Source organism: Haliotis rubra, unplaced genomic scaffold, assembly GCF_003918875.1.
Source record: "Haliotis rubra isolate DU_JTF1 unplaced genomic scaffold, ASM391887v1 Scf646, whole genome shotgun sequence".
Lineage (NCBI taxonomy): Eukaryota > Metazoa > Mollusca > Gastropoda > Lepetellida > Haliotidae > Haliotis > Haliotis rubra.
The window spans coordinates 418272-439745 of record NW_025767353.1 but is presented as its reverse complement, the minus strand read 5'-3'; the positions used below and the strand labels follow the sequence as shown (position 1 = coordinate 439745).

The 21474-nt window shown below is 38.9% G+C and overlaps 1 protein-coding gene across 9 annotated transcripts in view; it reads right to left on the bottom strand.

Annotated features, from left to right (window-relative positions):
- LOC124256979 (nucleolysin TIAR-like) overlaps positions 1-21474 on the bottom strand; it is a 223072-nt gene that overhangs the window by 94898 nt on the left and 106700 nt on the right. The window contains exon 1 of one of the 9 annotated variants that reach the window (XM_046690942.1): positions 4351-4529. The exons of 7 other annotated variants lie outside the window; for them this stretch is intronic. In XM_046690942.1, coding sequence (XP_046546898.1) covers positions 4351-4509 — 159 coding nt within the window. In that variant the 5' untranslated portion in view covers positions 4510-4529. Of the gene's footprint in view, positions 1-4350; positions 4530-21474 lie in introns of those variants that run through there. One more of the 9 variants, XM_046690941.1, reaches the window with a different exon arrangement.

Here is a 21474-nt window from a genome sequence, read left to right as displayed (position 1 = left end):
GGTTCAAAGACCTTGGCAGCCATTTGATCTCTATGGTGGGCCTTCTCCCATCGCGTCCACCAATGCGGATTGCAGATGAGGCAAGCCTGATGGCCATTCATTGGAGTGTCCAGCATCGCAATGATGTCTCCTCTACCTACAGGGTGGCATCTCCTCCATCAAATGGGTCCCCATGTCACAGTTCAGACCTCAAGATGCTCCTGGTCCAGCTCAAGTGATGGGACCCGGTCCGGCCTCCAACACCAGCCTATTACCTAGTTTGATTGCCCACCAGGGTCCATTTGTTCGCCTATTGAGGCATCTGCTCAAAATAAACCCCATCAGCATGAAAAAGCACATCTCAATTGTGTGAAGGGAATCAACCCAATTTTCTAACTTTGGGATAGTTTCATCAGTCTTGCATTAGCTGAGAAGCGGGAAGGGAAAAAAAATCAATGAGACGGTCTGCTTGTAACAACAAACCCAGGAGCATCCCGAACGAAGGAAATTGTGTTACCTGCTTTAGTTGGGGGGGAAAATTGCAGGAAATTTGAAATCGGACTTTTAAAAGAGTGTATTACAAAGCACTGGTTGACAAGGTGGATAAAGCATCACTTGGGTCTACAGTAACAGGAGACATTGATGTATTCATTAAAGCCATCTCTCCAGAAGCAAGAGGGAATTCAATTAGTACTGCAGTACAAACTCCTGGCTCCTTGATGAACCTAACCCCAATCCAGACAGTGAATATTTCATAGGAAACCCTTGTTCCTTACGATGGTCCTTGGAGGTGACAAATTATTGACTGATGACTACGATCATGCCATGATGCAATGACGCTACCATCCAATTACGGATGGTGTCCTGACAGCTAGAAAAACAATACCGGAGCCGTCAAACAGAGCCGCATACACTTCATGTGCAAATATTTATCATTAAGGACTTCAGGTAATCAAGCTAAGGTAATCAGGCAAGTGCAGACATTGCTACCTCATTGCTATCTAATTGAAGAAGGAAGGAGAAATTATAGGGCCATGGAAATCAATTGAACAACACTGCAGGATATTTTTAGGCACACATCGTAGATATACGAGTTGATATTACCATGGTTCAAACTCAATATGAGATATTGAAAAAAAGTGGATATACGAGTTGATATTACCATGGTTCAAACTCAATATGAGATATTGAAATAAGTAAATATACGAGTTGATATTACCAAGGTTCAAATCAAATGAAAGAGATAAAAAACAAGTTCCTTGCCCAAAGTTATGGAAAATATTAAGTAATAATCCTTTTGTTTGGAGAAAATACATCAATATCAAATTAACCTTTGGAAAATAAACATGATTTTAATTACTGAAATGTGAATCTTGAACTTATCATTTTGAAAAATCTGCTTAAATTGGTTGTCAAATCCTTGGCTTGGCAAAAATGAAAGCAGCATGTATGTGTCTAGGTTGGTATAAATCAAGGAATGAAAGGAAGTGATACAACTAAAGCTCTCCTGCATGAGAGATGAGCGAGTGAGTAATTGATGCTTTACTGACTGACTGACTGAGTTTGGTTTTACGCCGCTTTTAGCAATATTCCAGCAACATCACGGCGGGGGACACCAGAAATGGGCTTCACACATTGTACCCATGTAGGGATTCGAACCTGGGTCTTCGCCGTGACGAGCCAACACTTTAACCACTAGGCTACCCCACCGCCCCAATTGATGCTTTAAATCGCATCAGCAGTATTGCAGCTTTTCACAGCATTTCCTGCATGAATACGACAGCATAGAAGTAGATGATGAAACAAACATTGCTTCATCATCATGTTTTTCTCCCATGGTAGTGTCAGTCTTTAATTATATTTCAGATCCATGTATCCAGACCTTCCCAAGCAGGGAGTCAAACTATTTATGTCACTGGGGCAGATTGAAACAAGTTTACTGCAAATGTGGATCAGGATACGATCAAGTTATGTACTTCTTGTGAATTAGTGAGCTGCAGCAATATTCCAGCAATATGAAAACAAGGAGCACAAATGGGCTTCGAACATTGCACTAAAGTGAGGAATCAAACCTGAGTCTTCAGTGTGACAAGCGAAAGCTTTAACCACTAAGCTACCACACCACTTCTTTATTTACAGAACTATCCATATATATAGCTAACATAATGTGAGAACTAGGGACAAAATTAATTCTGCTTGCATGTTTAACAATAGAACAAAATTTCAAGTAATAAAATTTGAAATATCCATAAATATAGGCCCAAGAACGGAAAATAGTCAGTCTCAAATATATTCCCGAACAGATTCTGTTGAACATAAAGGGTTAAACAGTGATGACACAGGAATTTCACAAAAAAGTTTAATCTACGCTGAAAATATAGCAATGTATGACGACACCACAGAGACACGCGCCATCACATAATCAGGTGAGCTAAATCATCATTGCTTGACAGAATCTTCCAAAGCAAAATAATAATCAATACTACAATGAATACATAACTCCTGATTCAACCATAAAGACCCTTCAGGAAATAAGTTCTTAGTCGCTCCATTGATATATTGAATAACAGAGGTAAATAAATCTATCTTTAAAAAATGTGATACAAAATGTAACCCTCCATGATCAAACCTTCTAACAGGCTCTTTCCATTAAATACCTGGTTACATTCGAGCTGTTAGGCAATATATTTGATCCAATCACACATGCTTACAATGAGGCAACATAAAACTGTCATTCTTCTTGTAGGCAAAGCACATCAAAGACAGAAACGTCTTGGAAGCTTCTACTGTGAGAAACTCCTGCAACACGAGTCCTTCAAACCTCCCCGTCCAAACATTTTGCTGTGAGACAAAATACACATTCATTACAGGCTACTTGAGCTTTTGTTTACAGTACTGAGCTCAAAGTGTAAGAAAATCAACAATCTTAATGTCCGATACTTTTAGTACTTTCCTTCGACATGTTTAGTGATAAAACAGGCTTTGTTTACCTGGGTTTTTTTAATAACAGTTCTTGAAACCAAGCAATGGCCGACCCATCAGGAAGGGACCGTGGGATTGTTCTTGTCTATTCTAGGTAGATTAAGTGCTATTGTTATCACATGTGTAGGAGATGAATGAAGAAATGAATAAATGAATGAAACACAAAATGGGAATAAATGAATCAACTATTGAAGGAATAAACAAACAAATGAAGGATGGAACAAATGAATAACTAATGAAAGAATGAAATACAAATGAAGGGAAAAAAATACAGAACAAAATGTTAATAAAAGAATGGCAAATGAAGGAATAAATGAACCAACAAAAAAGGGGACAACTGAACCACAAACGAGGGCACAAATGAAGGAAAGAATTAATATTCCACCAATGAATGAAAGAATGAACCACAAATGAAGGGCAAAACTTAAGCACAATTGAATGAATGGACAAATGAAGGGAAGAATTAATGTACTACCAATGAATGGGGGAAGAAATGAACCACAAATGAAGGAATGAATAATCAAACTAACAACATAGGAGTACACGAACCACAAATGAAGGCAAGAAAAAACGCCATTGAAAGAAGAATAAATCAAAGACCAATGAAGAATTAATCATACCAACATGGAGGGATAAATGACCCACAAATGAAGGAATAAATTATTGAATGATGAACTAACGAAAAGACGACCTGTTCCTGAACATGTATATATAGTCCATATTCCCTACAACCTTGTATCAAGTCATATCAGATATATCTATACAGGTATTCAGAAAATGAATGGTAGTAAGAAAATCCCTTGTCCCTCATTATTTAAATAGCTCAGTTGTGAAAGAAGCAAAGTCATTTTCCTATAGGTAATGATCAGAGACCCTTGGTATAGGAAATCAGAGACTCAATCAAAAGCAAGCAACAGGTTTCAACTTCTCACACATTGCTTCTGCCATCAGATAGACATTCCTTCACACAACCTTATTGAGTCACAGGAGTGCCGTTATTTTCCCTACTATCAGTCATTTCAAAAGGATGTCAATCGACTCACAAGATCAACCGTTGCTCAGAAAATGGGGAAATTATTAGATTCAATTACAGGGGACAAGGATTCAACGAGCAAGAGGTCTCTTACAGCTAAGCAACTGTCTCGAGCTAGCATTCATGTGTGACGATAAGACACACACAAAGCCGTTTCAACTTCTCTTTAGGTAAAGAAAGGGGACAAGCTGTTCTTGAGTACACAATAACAATAGCAAACCAGAGCTGTCCATTCATGTTTCTCTCATTCACTGGGTGAATGGTGCTCCGCTGGTAGGGGTCATGAGGTGGGTTGTGTGCCATCAAGGCACATGGGGTGCGGAGACGGAAGAGAGAGACAGACAGACAGAGCTTACCGGTGGCGTCTGGGTGGCAGTTTCCATAAGCATTGGGGATTGGAGATGGGTGGGCACTGGTAGCCTCACTGGTGTCAGAAGTACAGATCCCGGACTACGGACTACACTGACCAGAGAAACAGGCGAGCAAGGATCCGATACTCCAATATGAAAATACATAAATTATTTAGCACGGAGCATACACAGCGAGAACCGACGCTAGCTACATCAATAGAGGAAAGAGAGCAGTGAACAGAATACGATTGGCCTGGCCGTTCTACTAGTTGATTGCACGTTGGTTTCACAGCAATCATCGTTTCCACCCAGCTCTCATTAATGGTTTGTGCAAGTCCCCCGGGAGGTGACAGCCACCGCGGTCCATTCCAACGGCTTATTGGCAGATGCAACAACGGGCTGGTGTGCTGGAGATCAGCCAAACTTACGCTGATGGATAGAGCCTGAATGCAAATTGGGAGCATACATTATTAATACCCAACTCTTTTCCCTTTGATGGCATGCTACTGTTGTTTGATAGCAGAGCAGAGGGAGAATACGAAGAGAGGGCAGGGTAATGAAGGAGGGAGGGACTGGAAGAGGAGGATGGAAGGAGGAAGGGAGGAGGGATGAACTAAGAAGGATGGACCAAACATGAACATCTTCCTCGGTCGTGTCCAAACTGTTCTCGAGGGTGGATAGGAAGATGAATGGCCTCGTGGGTGGAAGAGTGCTGCTTGGAGGCAAACAAATGCTTCTTGAATCAAAGTTGTCGAAGAACGGAGTGTTTTAAATACTCACAAAATCCTTTAAAGAGCATATTCATCCTGCCTTTCATGTTGAGAGGGTTTCAAGGGCATTGAGATGTGACTGAATGAATTCTAATAAAATTGGTTAAAGGCATTACCACCAAGTGTGATATGACACAGCCTGAACCGTGTTATAACAACCATATTACATCATTTCTACATGTTTATATCCCAATAATGCAAGCTTACAAAAGGCAGAACATAACATATTAACGTGTCATTAACACGATTCTCTTTGATTTTAACACCCTCTGCTCAATTATGCATCACCAGACCTGGATATATATCATCCAATCTGAAGCAATTTTGTCAGTGAATATCTAATTCCCTTGGGTAACATGATGTCAGCAAAATACCAACTTGACAAAACTTCCACAAATTGGAAGAGACAGGTCATCCTTGAGAGCTTTCTTCTTCTTCTTTAGGGGATTAAATAACCAAACAAAGACTTAAAGGTCAGCTTAATGGACGTGCTGGACACAATAATTATTTACTACCAATAACAATCATCAACTAGAGTATTTCAAGGGCAGCTGATGCTTGGTGCATTTCCTCTGATAGTCCTTAATCACATATCAATTGCTTGGAATTGCAAACCAGACCTGAGTATCTTGGGATCGGATAAACCGTATAAAAAATGGTTTATATGTTTTGGTGTAGATAATTCAGACTTTTTATGACAACAAATGTGTTTCTGTGAAGATGGCCATGGAATAACCATGGATACGATCTTAACACCAACCTTGAAGCATCCAAAGGTTAGGCATGGAGGATAAGTGTGGCCTGTTCTCCCCTCGAGACCCTTTCTAAGTGAACACGCATATAAGACTATTACACATACTATTAACCGACTATGGTGAAGTATGACAGGCAACACTAACCAGTTGTCCCAATTGGCCGCTGGATGACGTCAAGTGTACGGCTGTGTTGTTCAAAGGGGGTATAGATAAATGCAATCAGAACATCAATACTCAGGGAACTCTATTGAGAGTCCAAACACAATCGGCAGAAAAAAAGTCTGCTCCTTCCTTTGGATATTATTCATCAAGATGCCCCTTTAATTTCATTGCCACTCTGCCATTTTGACCAGTTGGAGTTGCACATGTGTTGTTTTAAGTGCATTGGAAATTTGGCAATTGAATGATGTATTCTGATGCATATGTGATCAGACTTCCAGAGAGGGTCTGATAAGGATATACTCATGTACTGTTGAAATTTGTTTTGGCCAAGACACAAACCAGCTACAGATTACTTGTAAAAACAATTTCGAAAAACACTTAAATCTTGTAGACATCCCATATTTCCAATTTTTTATATCTCACCAGACAATATTTTCCTAACCACCTTCTTGTACTGAAACATTCAGTGTTGGCAGACAGAAGAGAACTCTGTGATGCTAGCCACACCATAACACTCTGTCCATTGTGAAGCTCATGTGTAATTAAGTTACAGAAATAAAACTGGATTATTGGTTATATTTTAACACAATGCTCAAACACCAACATTTTCCAAACCAAAATATCTTAAATTACTTATCTGCATTGATCTTGGTTCCTTCAGGTCTTTTAAGACCCTGATTTAGTGTTCAGTCACCATATTGCCTTCGAGATCATTTCACCTCAGAACTGCCAATTCATCACAAACAGACCCTCGCAAACTTTCTAATACAATAATATTACACCATTTCATTTTAGTCCAACCTTTAGATTCCGTCAGCAGAAGGTCATAAAGCATAAAGAAGTGATTTTCTTTGCACATTCCAAGCAATGTTTGAACCCTTGGTCATGAAAATAGATCGTGGAATCATGTTCAGGTTGTAAAACCATAAACCACCATGCACCTCCTGTGAGTTGCTGAACAAACAACACACATCTCTCACCTATATTCTGGCATCAAACGCTTCCCTTGATTGAATTGAAGAGAGAGCAGGCACGCTACACACCGCCACGACCTTCAACCATTAATACAACGCCTCAATTTGTTCAACCAGTAGAGATGTCACCTTCAGCATGTCATATGTGACAAAAAGCACACTATCCAAGGGGATATAATCAAGTACAACGACAACCTACAGAGTTCGTTCTAATTTCATACCACTGCTGTCATACAAAAAGCAATTCCTCGGTAAATCAGGGAAACGAATATTGAAAGGCAGGAAATGAACATGTGCAACCAGAAATTTTAATACAAATGCCAAGCAAAAAACAAACCTCTAACTACTTCATGGAGACTCAGGTTTTATCTGCGAAGAAGTGGTGGCACTATTCTTCAAGTAAATAAACGGTATTAACAGTGATTTAAATGCTTATCTAAAACAAATATGCGATCGCAATATATGTACATAAACCATTCAGAATCCCAACACCTGATAAATGACATCAAACGTTAAGATTATAAAAAAACAATTCTTATAATTACCATTCTTACTTCAGCTACAGTTACTGAACAAAAAAGATGGCATTTCCTCTGAGCACATTCCTTCTCAAGTGGCAATCATCCTATGTAGTAACTGCCTAAAACTAACTATCACTGTTGCCACAGAAGCAGTATTTAAAACACTTCAGATGAGATAAAATGACACCAAATTACTACCAACGACTTCGAGTAATGCTTCCTCAAAGACCAGATCGAAATAAAGCCATTATCATCACTTGACCCATCCAACCCCACAACCATTCCCCCAACATAATACCAACATCGCAATAATAGTGCCACTGTGTCACTGACTCAAAACCCTGTTGTTACCAATGGCAATAAATGAAAATTTTGGTCGAGAAAATTGACAATAAGAAACAAAAAACAAATTCTTTCTGGAATCACATGGGGCAGCTTCAGCTATTTCTGAATCCACAACAGCACGGATAGCAGTACTGTTTAGGAATACATACAAATTACACCAAACACTCTTTTGGGACCGAAAAAGTGCCAACCTTCAAGAATCGTGTTTTCATGATGTATTGTACCGATTTATAAAATTCTTTTTAGCCTCACCACCAGAGATAAATGCACGAACGACAAAGAAATCTCAACTGTTTACCAAATGAGGAAAAAGTTCGATATTTTTAAAAAATTGAAGACCAATCTAAAGATAGACCAACATCTTCTAGAACTGTACAAACACGCACAAGTAGAGTATTTGTTCCGAAGGAGGAGTGGCAAGGAATCTCCATGGGTGTAAATCATAGTTGGATCACATGTCATCCAAGACAGAGGCAGAATCAACAACCAGTCATGTTGCAGTGTAAATTACTTGTGACACCGTGAAGCAGGAGCACCCTAGTGGTCTGCAAGTGTCAAATCTCTGTAATACGGAGATGAAGGTGGTCACACAATTTCATATTGCTGTCAAGAACACAGGATGTTCATCACAGACAGAAATAATTATTTTAGTTCCATCGATTTCACAATGGGAGAAGGACCTTGTTTCCTCGAGTATGTACGAGTAAACTGGGTCCTACATGTCCATTGTGTGAAAGGTTTATATTAGTTTGTAACTACAGATTAATTGTGAGTGAGTGAGTGAGTGAGTGAAAGGTTTATATTAGTTTGAAACTACAGATTAATAGTGAGTGAGTGAGTGAGTGAGTGAGTGAAAGGTTTATATTAGTTTGAAACTACAGATTAATAGTGAATGAGTGAGTGAGTGAGTGAGTGAGTGAGAAAGCGAGCTGGGCTTTACGCAGCTTTTAGCAATATTTACGCAATATCACAGCAGGGGACACCAGGAATGCGTTTCACACATTGTACCCATGTAAGGAATCGAACCCCAGTCTTCGGCATGATGAGCAAACGCTTTAACCACTAGGCTACCCCACTGCCCTGGAGACATTAATAACATCTTCCCGTTTTGTATGTGGTGAAATCGAACCCAGGTCTTAGATTGATAAGCAAAAACTTCATCCATAAGTCTACCTGAACGCCTTGAAACTATGTTTGATATGACAGATACTTTTCTTGGACAATGGATGTTGGATTCTGCTTTTATTGCCACCGATTTAATAAATTCAGAAAGGTTTTGGATAATCTTATTTGTATAACTTGTGGATCCAAACATGTAAGCATTATTTTTAGATGCATTGTTACACTAAGGTTTGTAATTTAAGTACATACACTATTGGGAAGAACTTAGAACCACCAGATACTTCCTTATTACTGAGTGAGTGAGTGAGTAGTTTTACGCGGCTTTTAGCAATATTCGAGCTATATCACGGATTTTAGCAATATTCGAGCTATATCACGGCGGGGGACACCAGGAATGGGCTTCACACAATGTACCCATGTGGTCCTTATTACTGAATCATTACCTGTTACTATTACTATATATTACATGGAAGAATTTGGTGGTCCTTAACTTCTTTTGCACAGTATGTTATTGAGTGATTAAGGGCACTAGTAACTGTAAACGTAACACAGGGATGCATCTATTTATATCAACTATGAATACCCTTCAGAAATATCAATAAGTCCAGGTAAAAATTGGACAAGAAACCACAACACCATTGTGACTGACCTACAGAAAAATTAAAAATCTAAAAAAGTAAGGATTTGGGTGTGAGATATGACAACTACACTTTAACCCATTTTTCCTTTTAAAAAAATAATTCAAGCGTTTCTCGCTGACATTACTCTTAAATCAAAGAAAACGCTTTCAGTTTAATTCATAGAAGAGAACTGTTTTTATTTTAACGTTTCTTTCAAGATATGGATCTGTTTGATGTCAGATAACTATAATTGCAATTATTTTCAATTTAGACGTGGCTGTTTTTATTGTATATCATGTCATCACTGACAAAAATCTTTTGACATCTTAATTGGATTATTCTCACAACACGCCAATGGAGGCTAATCTCCATAGTTAGAAAATGAGATTATTGCAGTGGACAAGATAATATAAAAATGTTAGATCGGCAGAAAATTCCTGCGAATATTTTTGTCAATTTTCCATGCGATCACTTGATCTTATTGTGACAGTTATTGACAGAAATTGCTTAAAACTTAACAGCTGCCAAGAAATTCTACGCTGAAGATGAAACAATTACCCTTTTCTCTACAGATATGGCAGAATTGCTCAAGAAGACTGGCATTTTTGTTGAAAATTTCACTTCAAAATGTTCAGAAAGTTTTATTACTGCATATATTTTGGAAAGCTATCTGTACATAAATCTAGCAAGGCTATTCATGATCCATTTCAAATTGCGTTTAACTGCAGCAGTTGTCAAACGATTTATCATCCTTCTTTAAACTTCACATATTTTCAAGGCCTAATTATCATAATGTTTGGCTTATGTGACGCCAGAATTCTTCGGAAAGGCTTAATTGAACGACTCAGAATGAACAGTGTCTTTAAGTCCAGAATGTTCAAAAGTTTATATACACAAGAGAGGTCCATCCTATTAGGTACCAGAACGTTATTTTGCAATTTCTGCACTTCGAGGTACAATCCAATTAAATGTATTTACATGTTAGAGACGATTCACAGTTAACATGTGTGTAATTAGTTTAATCAGGCTACAAACTATATTTCCATTTTCAAAAAAAGGAATCCAGTGTCATTCATGGTAACAGTGCTGCATGACCAAGATCCTTGCATGGTCTTAATTCATACTTTTTCCAAAATAAATCCTCATGCTGAGAGCAGCCAAAGTAAAAATGTTAAAACATTTGAATTCAGAATTTGAGAGGACACTGCCTGCTCACAAATCACAATCTCTCAATCCATTCTCTGATAATTTGAAACGTCACCACCAGAAAATGTTTCTGTCCTGTTAATCTGCCAAAACAGATCCCATTGGGTGAAAAAAAACCCCACAAAATAGTGATGAGAATTATTTGAAAGGAAATCTGAAATTCACTGATGACACCAGGTGTTTGAGAAAAGGTTAATCCACTGGTGGTGCTTGCCACTTGTACAAAACCTGTTTGTTGCAATGGTTAATTGTGAATGCCACTTTGAACAATATTTCTGTCATCACATCACAACACATCAGTATATATATAACATTGGACAATGTTTCAAGTGATGCTTTGATAAAACCAACAAGTGCTGAGATTATGTCACAAAAACCCTGGATAATAACTTAGCAGTATCTGTGATTCAAACGAACAATTTGAATATCCTTGCTATGCCAAGGGAAGCAACTCCTGACATCTATGTCTCTAACCTTAAAATGTCAATCCTGGTGGAAGTAACCTGCCTTGTGGCTCTGATTTTAATATAGATGACATCACTAAAGCTCCAGGTTGTTGAAAAATTCAGTTTGCAACGTGTATAACAATTCAACAAGTTAATTTATACACTTCCATAAAATCAGATTCACACTCAAATCTTCAAATTTGATTTACTTCCTCACAATCTGTAACAACTTACATTCACAGTGACATATATCAATTAACACCCTATCAATGCAGTTTATATATGAAATATAATACCTTACAAATGTCAAACATATTATAGTATAAATAAATCATGTACCATATGCTACGCTAAAACTCCCTGTGGGAAGTGAGAGATAGAACTGGTCTCTAACATCCTATGTTGATTGTAAAAGACGATTAAATGGGTGGTCTAGCTGTGACTTGTCTGATTGCTTGTCAATCCACACAATATGTGCTCACAATATCAATCAGTGGATTATCAGGTCCAGACTCCATTAATTACAGTCTCGGACCATATTGCTCTGAGGGGCATTTAAGACACCGACACACAGACCTGATATTGACAAAACGTCATGTACATACATCGGACACGGACATTTCTGACAACCTTAAAACACAATACTGACAATGCAAAGGCAGAAATTAACCAAGAATGTCTTCCCCTTCGAATAGTGCTAACAAACAGCAACACCCCCCACGATGCCTGCAAGTCTACTTGCCCTTAGGATACCTTTAACATTCACAAAACTGTTCCAGCTAGCAGGCAAGTGCTAATTTTGATCTCTGCCATGTAAGGTGTACATTTCAGCCTTCCAAGAACAGTATATTGTGAATTCACGTCTATTTAGAACCCCTTCCCCTCATAAACAGGCCCCATAAATGGCTAGCATGTTCCATACACGGAAAATTGATAAGCGCATTCACTGGGTGGAAACAAAATGGCATGACATACTTTAGCGTACAATGGACAGTCCAGGATTACTATAGAAGCCATGCTGTCTATTATTCACCCAATGGGACAGTGGTACAATACTGACTCATACAACGAACACTGTTGATGATATGCCAAGTATAAGCATATGCCTTCAGTGTTAAAGAGTGAAGTGACAGTTGCATAATGTTCAATGGTGTCTAGACTAATCAATAGTGTTGAGTAATCTGTCCTAGCTGTGGATGGGGTTAAACGAGCTGAAATAAGAGAAGATTGTATATCTGAGTGAACATTTACATCCTACAAAGCTGAAATGTTTGTTCAAATATCGGTAGAAATAGGTTTGTCATAAAGGATTCAGAATTCGAAAACCGATACCATGTCACACTGTCTGGCCGACAGTAGAACCTGGTTCAATTTACTAACAGGGCTGAATTCTAAATCAGAACAATTTAAGGTTTAGTATTGACACTAACTAATTTAGGAAGGAACCATCAACATTATTGATTCCCTGAGAAGATCAATTCAGGGCCGCCTTGCAACCAAATGGAGCATTTTAAGTCCAACAGCGTAGCAAGAAAGTCCCTAACGAGCTTGTACCTGAAAACCTGCATACCTGTCAGGTATAATGACAAGCCGCGGCAGCTCACAGCATCAGCTGAGCTTCTAGGGCAGCTTCAATGGATTTCATTTGCCTCTCATAATTCATATCAAAACAATGCTCAAAACACTCATTTCAACACTCTCTATGAATCTTTTCAATAATTTTCAGTGTGAGACTTAGTTCTGTCAGTCATTGGGACAAATTTCACATCAATCACCCAGCCTGAGGTATAGGTAGAAGTGTTTATGTCACTGGGCCATATGAAAACTATTTATCAATGATATTTATCTACTGTCATTTGGGGCTGTCGAACACGTGATCAAATCTGTATTTGGGCAAGTTTGCATTTACACTCCTTTTTCAACAATATTCCAGCAATATCAAAACTACGGACACGAGACATAGGCTTCACACACTGTACCAATTTATTCCTAACACTTTGCCTATCTGGGGCGTAACACACTATAGTAATCGCTAAAATCAAACCCACACTTTCAATGTGATAAGTGAAGACTTTATCCTCAAGCCTACCCAACCATTTAATTAATTCTAAAGGAAACATATCCCTGCACGAATAATTCAACATAATGTCTGCTAACTAGGGAAATAATTAGCTTTTCCTGCATGTTTCAACAATAGAACCTAAATAATATTTAACCAACTATGAAATATCAACGAAAACAAACTTAAAATAATAACACTTTTAGTCCACAGCTGCATGTATTTACAATCAGCACATAGGTTGGGAAGGTATATTTGGAGCTACTATGAAGGAAACAGTGAATGCTTGATTCAAAGAAAGTAAAACATTGTTTTCTTAAAAACAGAAACAAGCCTGCAATGCTATTAGGCCTTTGTCATTTGAAATTTTATAAGCTGTGTGTCACAGTACCTAAATGTCATGTGTCAAGGCAACTTCGAGTCAAGTGTCGACGTACATTTAAGTCCCACAACGTCCCACAATAAAGTCAACATTCAGGTCAAGATATAAATTACTGTCAATATTTTCGTTATAGGTCAAGCTGGAAATCTCCCACATCCATAAAGATCAACCGCAGCCAACACTGCAGAATCCACCATCATTCTAACAACACCATCTAGCGGGAGTAAACACAGAATTAAATCGGCTCAATAAGGACTTAAGCATTCTCTCCAACAATAATTACAAACTGATTGCTTGTGCCCAATTTTCCTGTCGACTCTTACTATGACCACCCTTTGTGTCAAATATTCAAAAATCTGTTGTGAGGACATACCACAGGCTCACTGATAGATCATTAATCCAACTTAGCGACAGCTAATAAGTTATAATTTACTACCAATAAGAGATCCATCAGTCAGGACAGAGACGGACGGCCTGCCAGTTGAGTAAATCACGAGCATGCCTCACCCCGCCACTTGCCCTACCCTTCACGACTCTTAATATCCGCATTCACTTCGCAGTAAATAAATTCCACTTCTCGCAGAAAATGTCATTTCTGACATGAAAATGTTCAGCATTTGATTGATGAGTGAGTGAGTGAGTGAGTGAGTGAGTGAGTGAGTGAGTGAGTGAGTGAGTGAGTGAGTGAGTGAGTGAGTGAGTGAGTGAGTGAGTAAAACTGTTATGCTACAGACTGTGAGGTATTAGAAACAAAGCATAATCATTAAGAGAGGTTGTCACAAACTTTAGATTAAGTGGTATCACTAGACAAGGGAAGTGTAATGGAGCTTAACGTTGTGTTCACTTATTGGGCAACATGCATGTGTGCACTGTTGCTTGTACTTGTCTTGAAGCTTGCTAGTGTTAAAGTGCCAGCTCACTAAAACACCATGCTAGTTTCCCATACCAGTCAGACAGTGTACCGACTCACACCAGTCTCCATTCTGCCAAGCGAGCGAGCGAGTTTGGATTTACGCCGCTTTTAGCAATATTCCAGCAATATCACGGCGGGGGACACCAGAAATGGGCTTCACACATTGTACCCATGTGGGGAATCGATCCCGGGTCTTTGGCGTGATGAGCCAACGCTTTACCCACTTGGCTACCCCACCGGCCCCCCATTCTGCCAAGCAGCAGGTAGGGTGACAACAGGTACAATATTTCAAGTCTTTACGTATGATGTGCTGAGGATTGAACCACCAGGGTTCCGCTCGAGACAAATGCTTCATCTACTGGACCAAAGACACGGATAACAAGATAAGACCACAACAACAGCCTCTATCGCCAGGCACAATGTCACTAAGGTTGAGAACGCATTTCATGATAAACAGACATATGACTGAATTACCGATGTCTGGGATTGAAAACTCATCACACCATGCTAACCGATGAGCGGGAAGGGGGCAATGGGTTTGTCATACCATGACAGCTATCAACCCAGCCCTTTTATTAACTGTCTCGAAAGAAAGATCAAACCAAACTCATCTGCAGTCAGTTTATTGTGACCAAAATTTGCCCTTGATTTCCAGCTTCTTCCTTTACCGAAACAGCATCAGGTTTTCTGTGAAAACAAACTTACCCTTCTCCCCATAAGCAAGGTTACAAACAAGATATTTTCGACTCGCTCAAATGAACCATTTAACACTGTGGATTGCTTGGACAGAGACTTATGATTCCTAGTGTTTTGACTGTAGGTTCACATATCTGTACATCTGTGGACAATGCGCAAGGATGTGGTGTAATTACACCCGGGACTGTTACACACACCTGTGTTGTCTGCCTGTCACGGCTTGACGCACGACACCCACAATTCTAGTCACAGGAGATATGAGTCAGCAGCACTGACAACTACAAGCCTTCAATACTGACTTCATGGGGATATATAAGCACATCATCTTAATCCACATGACCGCATATGGTACCAAACTGCTCGTCACACTTCAACAAAATTTAGTGATCAATAATGAAATATTCAGTGCTTAAAAATAAGGAATTACTGAAGTATGTCCATGCAGGTGAACGTACATGACTACATTATTAGTCAATGGCTTAAAGCTGTCCTGCCTGCCTGAACGTACGGTTGACTATTAAGTGAGTGAGTGAGTTTGGTTTTACCCCCGCTTTTAGCAATATTCCAGCAACATCACGGCAGGGGACACCAGAAATGGGCTTCACACATTGTACCCAAGTGGGGAATCAAACCCGGGTCTTCGGCGTGACGAGCCAACGCTTTACCCACTAGGCTGCCCCATCGCCCCTTGACTATTAAGAGCCTGGCTGGCTGTGTGTTTAGTACTTTGGGCAAATGCTTAATCCAGTTCCTGTACAGCAGAAATATATGACAAGCTTAATTTAAAAGGGTATTGGAGTTTCTATTTACAGTTTAATAATAAAGATAGACATCTTATTTTTAATATATTAAATTCAATTAATGGCATCGACAGGTGCTTGAGCTTTGTTGCGTATCATTTGAACCAAGGGACCCCTAAATATTCAATTTTAACATGAGCATTATTGCAGGGACTTTCATCCTATGAAATGTAAACTGCCATGGATATATCCAGAATTGAGGATGTATACTCCCTTCAAGGAGGGCCAGACTGTAAAAGTTTTGACAATGTTGATGAGATACCTCTACTAAAACCTGGGGCGGTGGGGTAGCCTAGTGGTTAAAGCGTTGGCTTGTCATGCCGAAGACCCGGTTTGAATCCCCACATGGGTACAATGTGTGCAGCCCATTTCTGGTGTCCCCCCCATGATGTTGCTGGAACATTGCTAGAAGCGGCGTAAAACAAACTCAGTCAGTCAGTCTACTAAAACCTACATCTGAAACATACCTCTTAATTTATTCCATTACATGATACACACATGCATGAAAAACTCAACAAATGAAAGCATTATGTGGTAATTTTCCTCTTCATCAATCATTGCATTTACAATTAGAATTCCTCCTTTGTGAGTGTACAATACAGTGAACATACATGGTATATTCTGACGGAGCTGTCCAGATGGTGCCTTCATGCTTGGTGCTCCAGTTTTCATATTAGCCTCACACATGGTCTAATCTATAAATTACCTGTAATGACTGGTCCTAGATATCTGGGAGGTTTTACATCAACATCATTCCCGAGATATCAGGCCAGGGATGCAGGGTTTTACACATGATCACCACATGGATTATATGACAGGCGACAAAAGCAAACACTCTAACCACTTGACCACCCAAACTCATGTGGAGGACTTGAAAGCAGCCTTCAATTTTAGCCACAAGTCCAAACACGAATTCCAGTAAATAATAATGGTAATTGAAGTAAGCTCATCTTATAATATTCCGAACTGTCCTGAAAAAGTTAAAAGCCAAATTCAGGCTACCAGACACAAAAGCTTTTGGCACTTATGGAAAAAAGCATACATTTGGGACATTCATTTGGATATGTTGGTACAATGACACGAAAACACAATGACATTGTTTCAACGCATCCTTTTTGTCATTTCTGCTCCATTAGTGCATGAACCCATGTTCACTGCAACCTCAAATAAGGACCATTTTACAAAGGCTGGAAACTAGTTTGTCTGAGCTAATACCTTCAGCTTTCTGTATCTAACCATACACATTATGTGGTGGTGTTATACAACAGCAGTGGTAAGTACAGATATTCATCAACTGCACAACATCAATACTGGGCTGTTGAAAGTTTATCTCGTGCTATTCACTGCAATTGTGAATGCTTTATGTCAGTGTCTGCATCTATTATATTTGTCACACATACTTGACAATGTCAAAATCGTTCAATACAATATTCTTGAAAATGTACCACTAATAACCAGTTCAATATGGCTCCTGTATCACTTGAAATAACCACAAGTTATATCTTTAAGACACTCTCGCCCTAACTTTACACCCATGTATAACACAATTTAGCATCCCTTACTAATTCAAGGCCTTATTAAGGCCTTTTTAAGGCCTTTTTAAGGCATGCTTACATTTGTCCAGGCAAATACGAACCTACATGTTTCATGGGAATAATTCTACTTTTCAATGATACACAAAAGGGAAATAATATCTGAGCATATTGACACAGGGCTCCAGATAAGGGCTGTATTGGCGTATGTACGGATAAAAAAATATGCAGGATACGGTAGGAAACTTTTGGAAAACGTAGCAGATACGTGCCACAGCAATGGTGTACGGTCTTAGAATCATTTACAGTCATATTTATCTGAAAAAAGTATTGTTTTATTGTTCATTGACCTGTTTACACAAGAGTTGCAATGTTGTGGTGCATATATGAAACGAAACACAAGATTACTGATACTCCATTAATATTCATTCAGTACTCTAAATGTACTCTTAAGGTTTTCCAGTACTCTTATATTGAAAAAATAAGGAGTACGTACTCCTGATGTTGAAAAATTATCTGGAGCCCTGTTGACATATCTGACTGTCCCTATAATAAATTGAATAGCAAATATTTAACAGCTGAAATAACAATGGTTCCTACATTGAAAGCTATTTATTGCATATCAATGCCTGTTAAAGGCCAAACTGACAAATTCAAGTCCATTCAAGATTGCAAACTGTTACCTGCTCCAATACCTACTGAATTCAACAGTGTAGCTATGATGGTATGTTCAGGTGTTGATTGGTTGGCCATATGTTATCAGGATGCTATTATTCATAGCTGCTGCAGACAATTCACAGAGAATCGAACCCGAGTCTTCAGCATGACGAGCAAACGCTTTAACCACTAGGCTACACCACTGCCCCTATTGCAACTGAGAGCTAGGTTAAACAACAAACTTCTTGAAACATATTCACACACTCATATCAACACAATGTTACAATTCCCAACAAACAGCTGTTACAGGCTAAAGATCACAATCTAATCACTCGCATTCCAATCAAGAAGAAAATTACATCAATTCTGTACATAACCTGCATGAATAACTCATCAAGTGCTATTCGAACATCCCAAACCTAAGGTATAAGGATTAAATATTAACTGCTTCCGAAGAATCTATTGATCTAGCAAATGTCATTAGAAAGGAGTCCTGAGATTTACATCATAACATTCTTCCACATTATAGCTGCAACATGACAGTAGCTGCTATCATTTCCATTAGTCAATTAGGTCCCACAGTCCTAACATTAGGTCACTGGCCATGCCAGGACAGATTGGAGCAATGGAGGCTGCTTCTGGTTTGGATGTGAGGTAAAATGTTTAACTTACATATCGACGTGCATGTTTGTATATTTCGAACGTACTTGTCTGGATGAAGGTGGCTGTCTAACATGCAACAATCTAACATGGATTTGGTGTTTGTTGAACTCAGCAATAATCCAGCTATATCATTGCTGTCTGTAAATAATGGAGTCTGGACCAGATAATCCAGTGATCAACAGCTTGAGCATTGATCTACGCAATTGGGAACCAATGACATGCATCAAACAAATCAGTGAGCCTGACCACCCAATCCCGTTAGTCATTTCTTACAACTCGAATGAGTTGAAATTGAAAAAGTGAGTGTGTGAGTGAATTTAGTTTGACGCCTCTTTTAGCAATATTCCAGCAATATCATGGCGAGGGACACCTGAAATGGGCTTCACACATTGTACCCATGTGGGGAAATCGAACCCAGGTCTTTGGAGTGACAAGTGAACACTTTAACCACTAGGCTACCCCACTGCACCACATGTATTTTTGAAGGATATAAACAAATCTGTATAACTGTTAAACATGATCTTCAGCTGAGCCTATATATAAGCATGTTGAACCTCTCTGCCTCTGATGTGCTATGTATCCTGAGGCAAGTGATTTGTGAAATTAGAGAAAACAGCTTTTGGCAGTGTCTAGGTACGAGGCAGTGAGTCATTGGTTGACATCTATTTGTTGTCCTACACTATTCTTACAAGCCTGGGATGGTTCAGTTCAAGGCCACATCAAAAAGATACAATGTTCTTTCAGTTGTTAATTGTATTAGGATATTTTCTGTCATTTAATTTCTTGAAAGCATAGACAAAGACAATAAATAAATAAATAAATAAATAAGACAATAAATAAATAAATAAATAAATACACCCGAAGCCAAACAATATGGTGGATCTGTATTACACTATTAGAAAACAAAACAAATAGTTTCAGTGTACACGCAATACCATCATATATAAGTACATAACATTCTTCAGCAAGACAAAAACAGAGCTTACATTTATTAGGCCAGGAATGTCAATATCAGTGCTTTTCCGGTTTAAGAAAAAATTAAACATATAGTATATTTTTGAGAAGTTAATTTGAATATAAAACTGTCTCAAGATACAGTTCATGGCACAATGATTTTTTCCTGTTTCACTCTGAGATTATTGTCTGTCTGATAAAATAACAGGTGTTTAATGATTCTTGCTGATCCACTATATATTCGAGTGACGATAGTCAAGTGATTCTAGCTCGACTAGTCTGTCTCACAGTCCCTGAACCACATTATTTTCCCTACAGCCTAGCCCTCCCTGTAGTGCTAAAGCTCTAAATGAAGCAAGTCTAGATTTCCTCAGGTTCTGAATCTCTGGTCTCCCTAGGGCTCCTTTTCAATTTAAATGGGCTTGTTTGTTACTATCAAAATTATATATATTCAGAGACTAAGCCTTAGTCTATAGCTCGACTAACAACATCGGTTGTGCATGCTGAACAATAACAATGCACTATTTGGGTCGAAAAGTAAAACCATTTTCAAGGCAATTTGAGCAACTACCACCTTTCTTCATGTGCAAAATAACTTAAATCTGGTAAAACAAGAGACTGTGAACAGACTTTGAACCACAATCCACGTTAAGCGAGTAAACGAGCTGACTTGAAACATGCAGATTAACGCTGCAACACGTTACAACCGCAACAAGCAAAAAATTAGGTTTCATAGCAATTGCTGATAAGGATTACTGACAAAAACAAAGCATATTATAACCTTTTAGCAGCATTTTGTGCCCTGGGAAAAAAAGCTCCAAGTGTGTTCAGTGTATTGGCCTTTGACAGCATGGCTTCCTACTATGTGGCAAGTTTTTGCCAATCCATAGTGTAATTTCTCAAGAGAATTGCCTCCAAGCAACGCAGGCTGGCTACCAACCCCTGTTCGACTCTAGTCGGCCTCATTGCTACGAAAAACACACAAAATATTGAATTTATTTTGACAGACGCCAATCAGCTATTCTGTCTGTCACAGCGTTGTCTTTTTCATAAAGCTTGTCCTTCTTCAAATGTATATGTAGAGGCACTGGGAAGTGATTAACTTGATTCCACAAATATTAGTAATCAATAGTTAAAACAATGATAGCTGGAATGGCTTCAGTGCCACCTTCCTCTGTGCCATGTGTTTAAGCAGAATATGCACGCATTACGAATTAACGTTATAACGAGATACGACACGACAAAATCCTATTACTGCACGCCAGTCCTGCTGAGAACATATCATTATAAAATTTCAAAGATGAGGAATACTGAAAGGATGAAGGGAGAGTGTCACAGGCTTGAAGGGTATTCGTTGAAATGGTTGGCTGAAATGCTGAAGTGGGGCAATATCGAGGGATTTGTGGCCTCGCGCTGCTGTGACAAGATCAGGTGAGACGGAGTGACATGTGACATCATGTGACATGCTCCACTGAGAGTGTCAGGAAATACCATCAAATATTAATGCACAAAGGACAAAAACTGCAAACTGCCATTGGGAGCGGAATAATCAA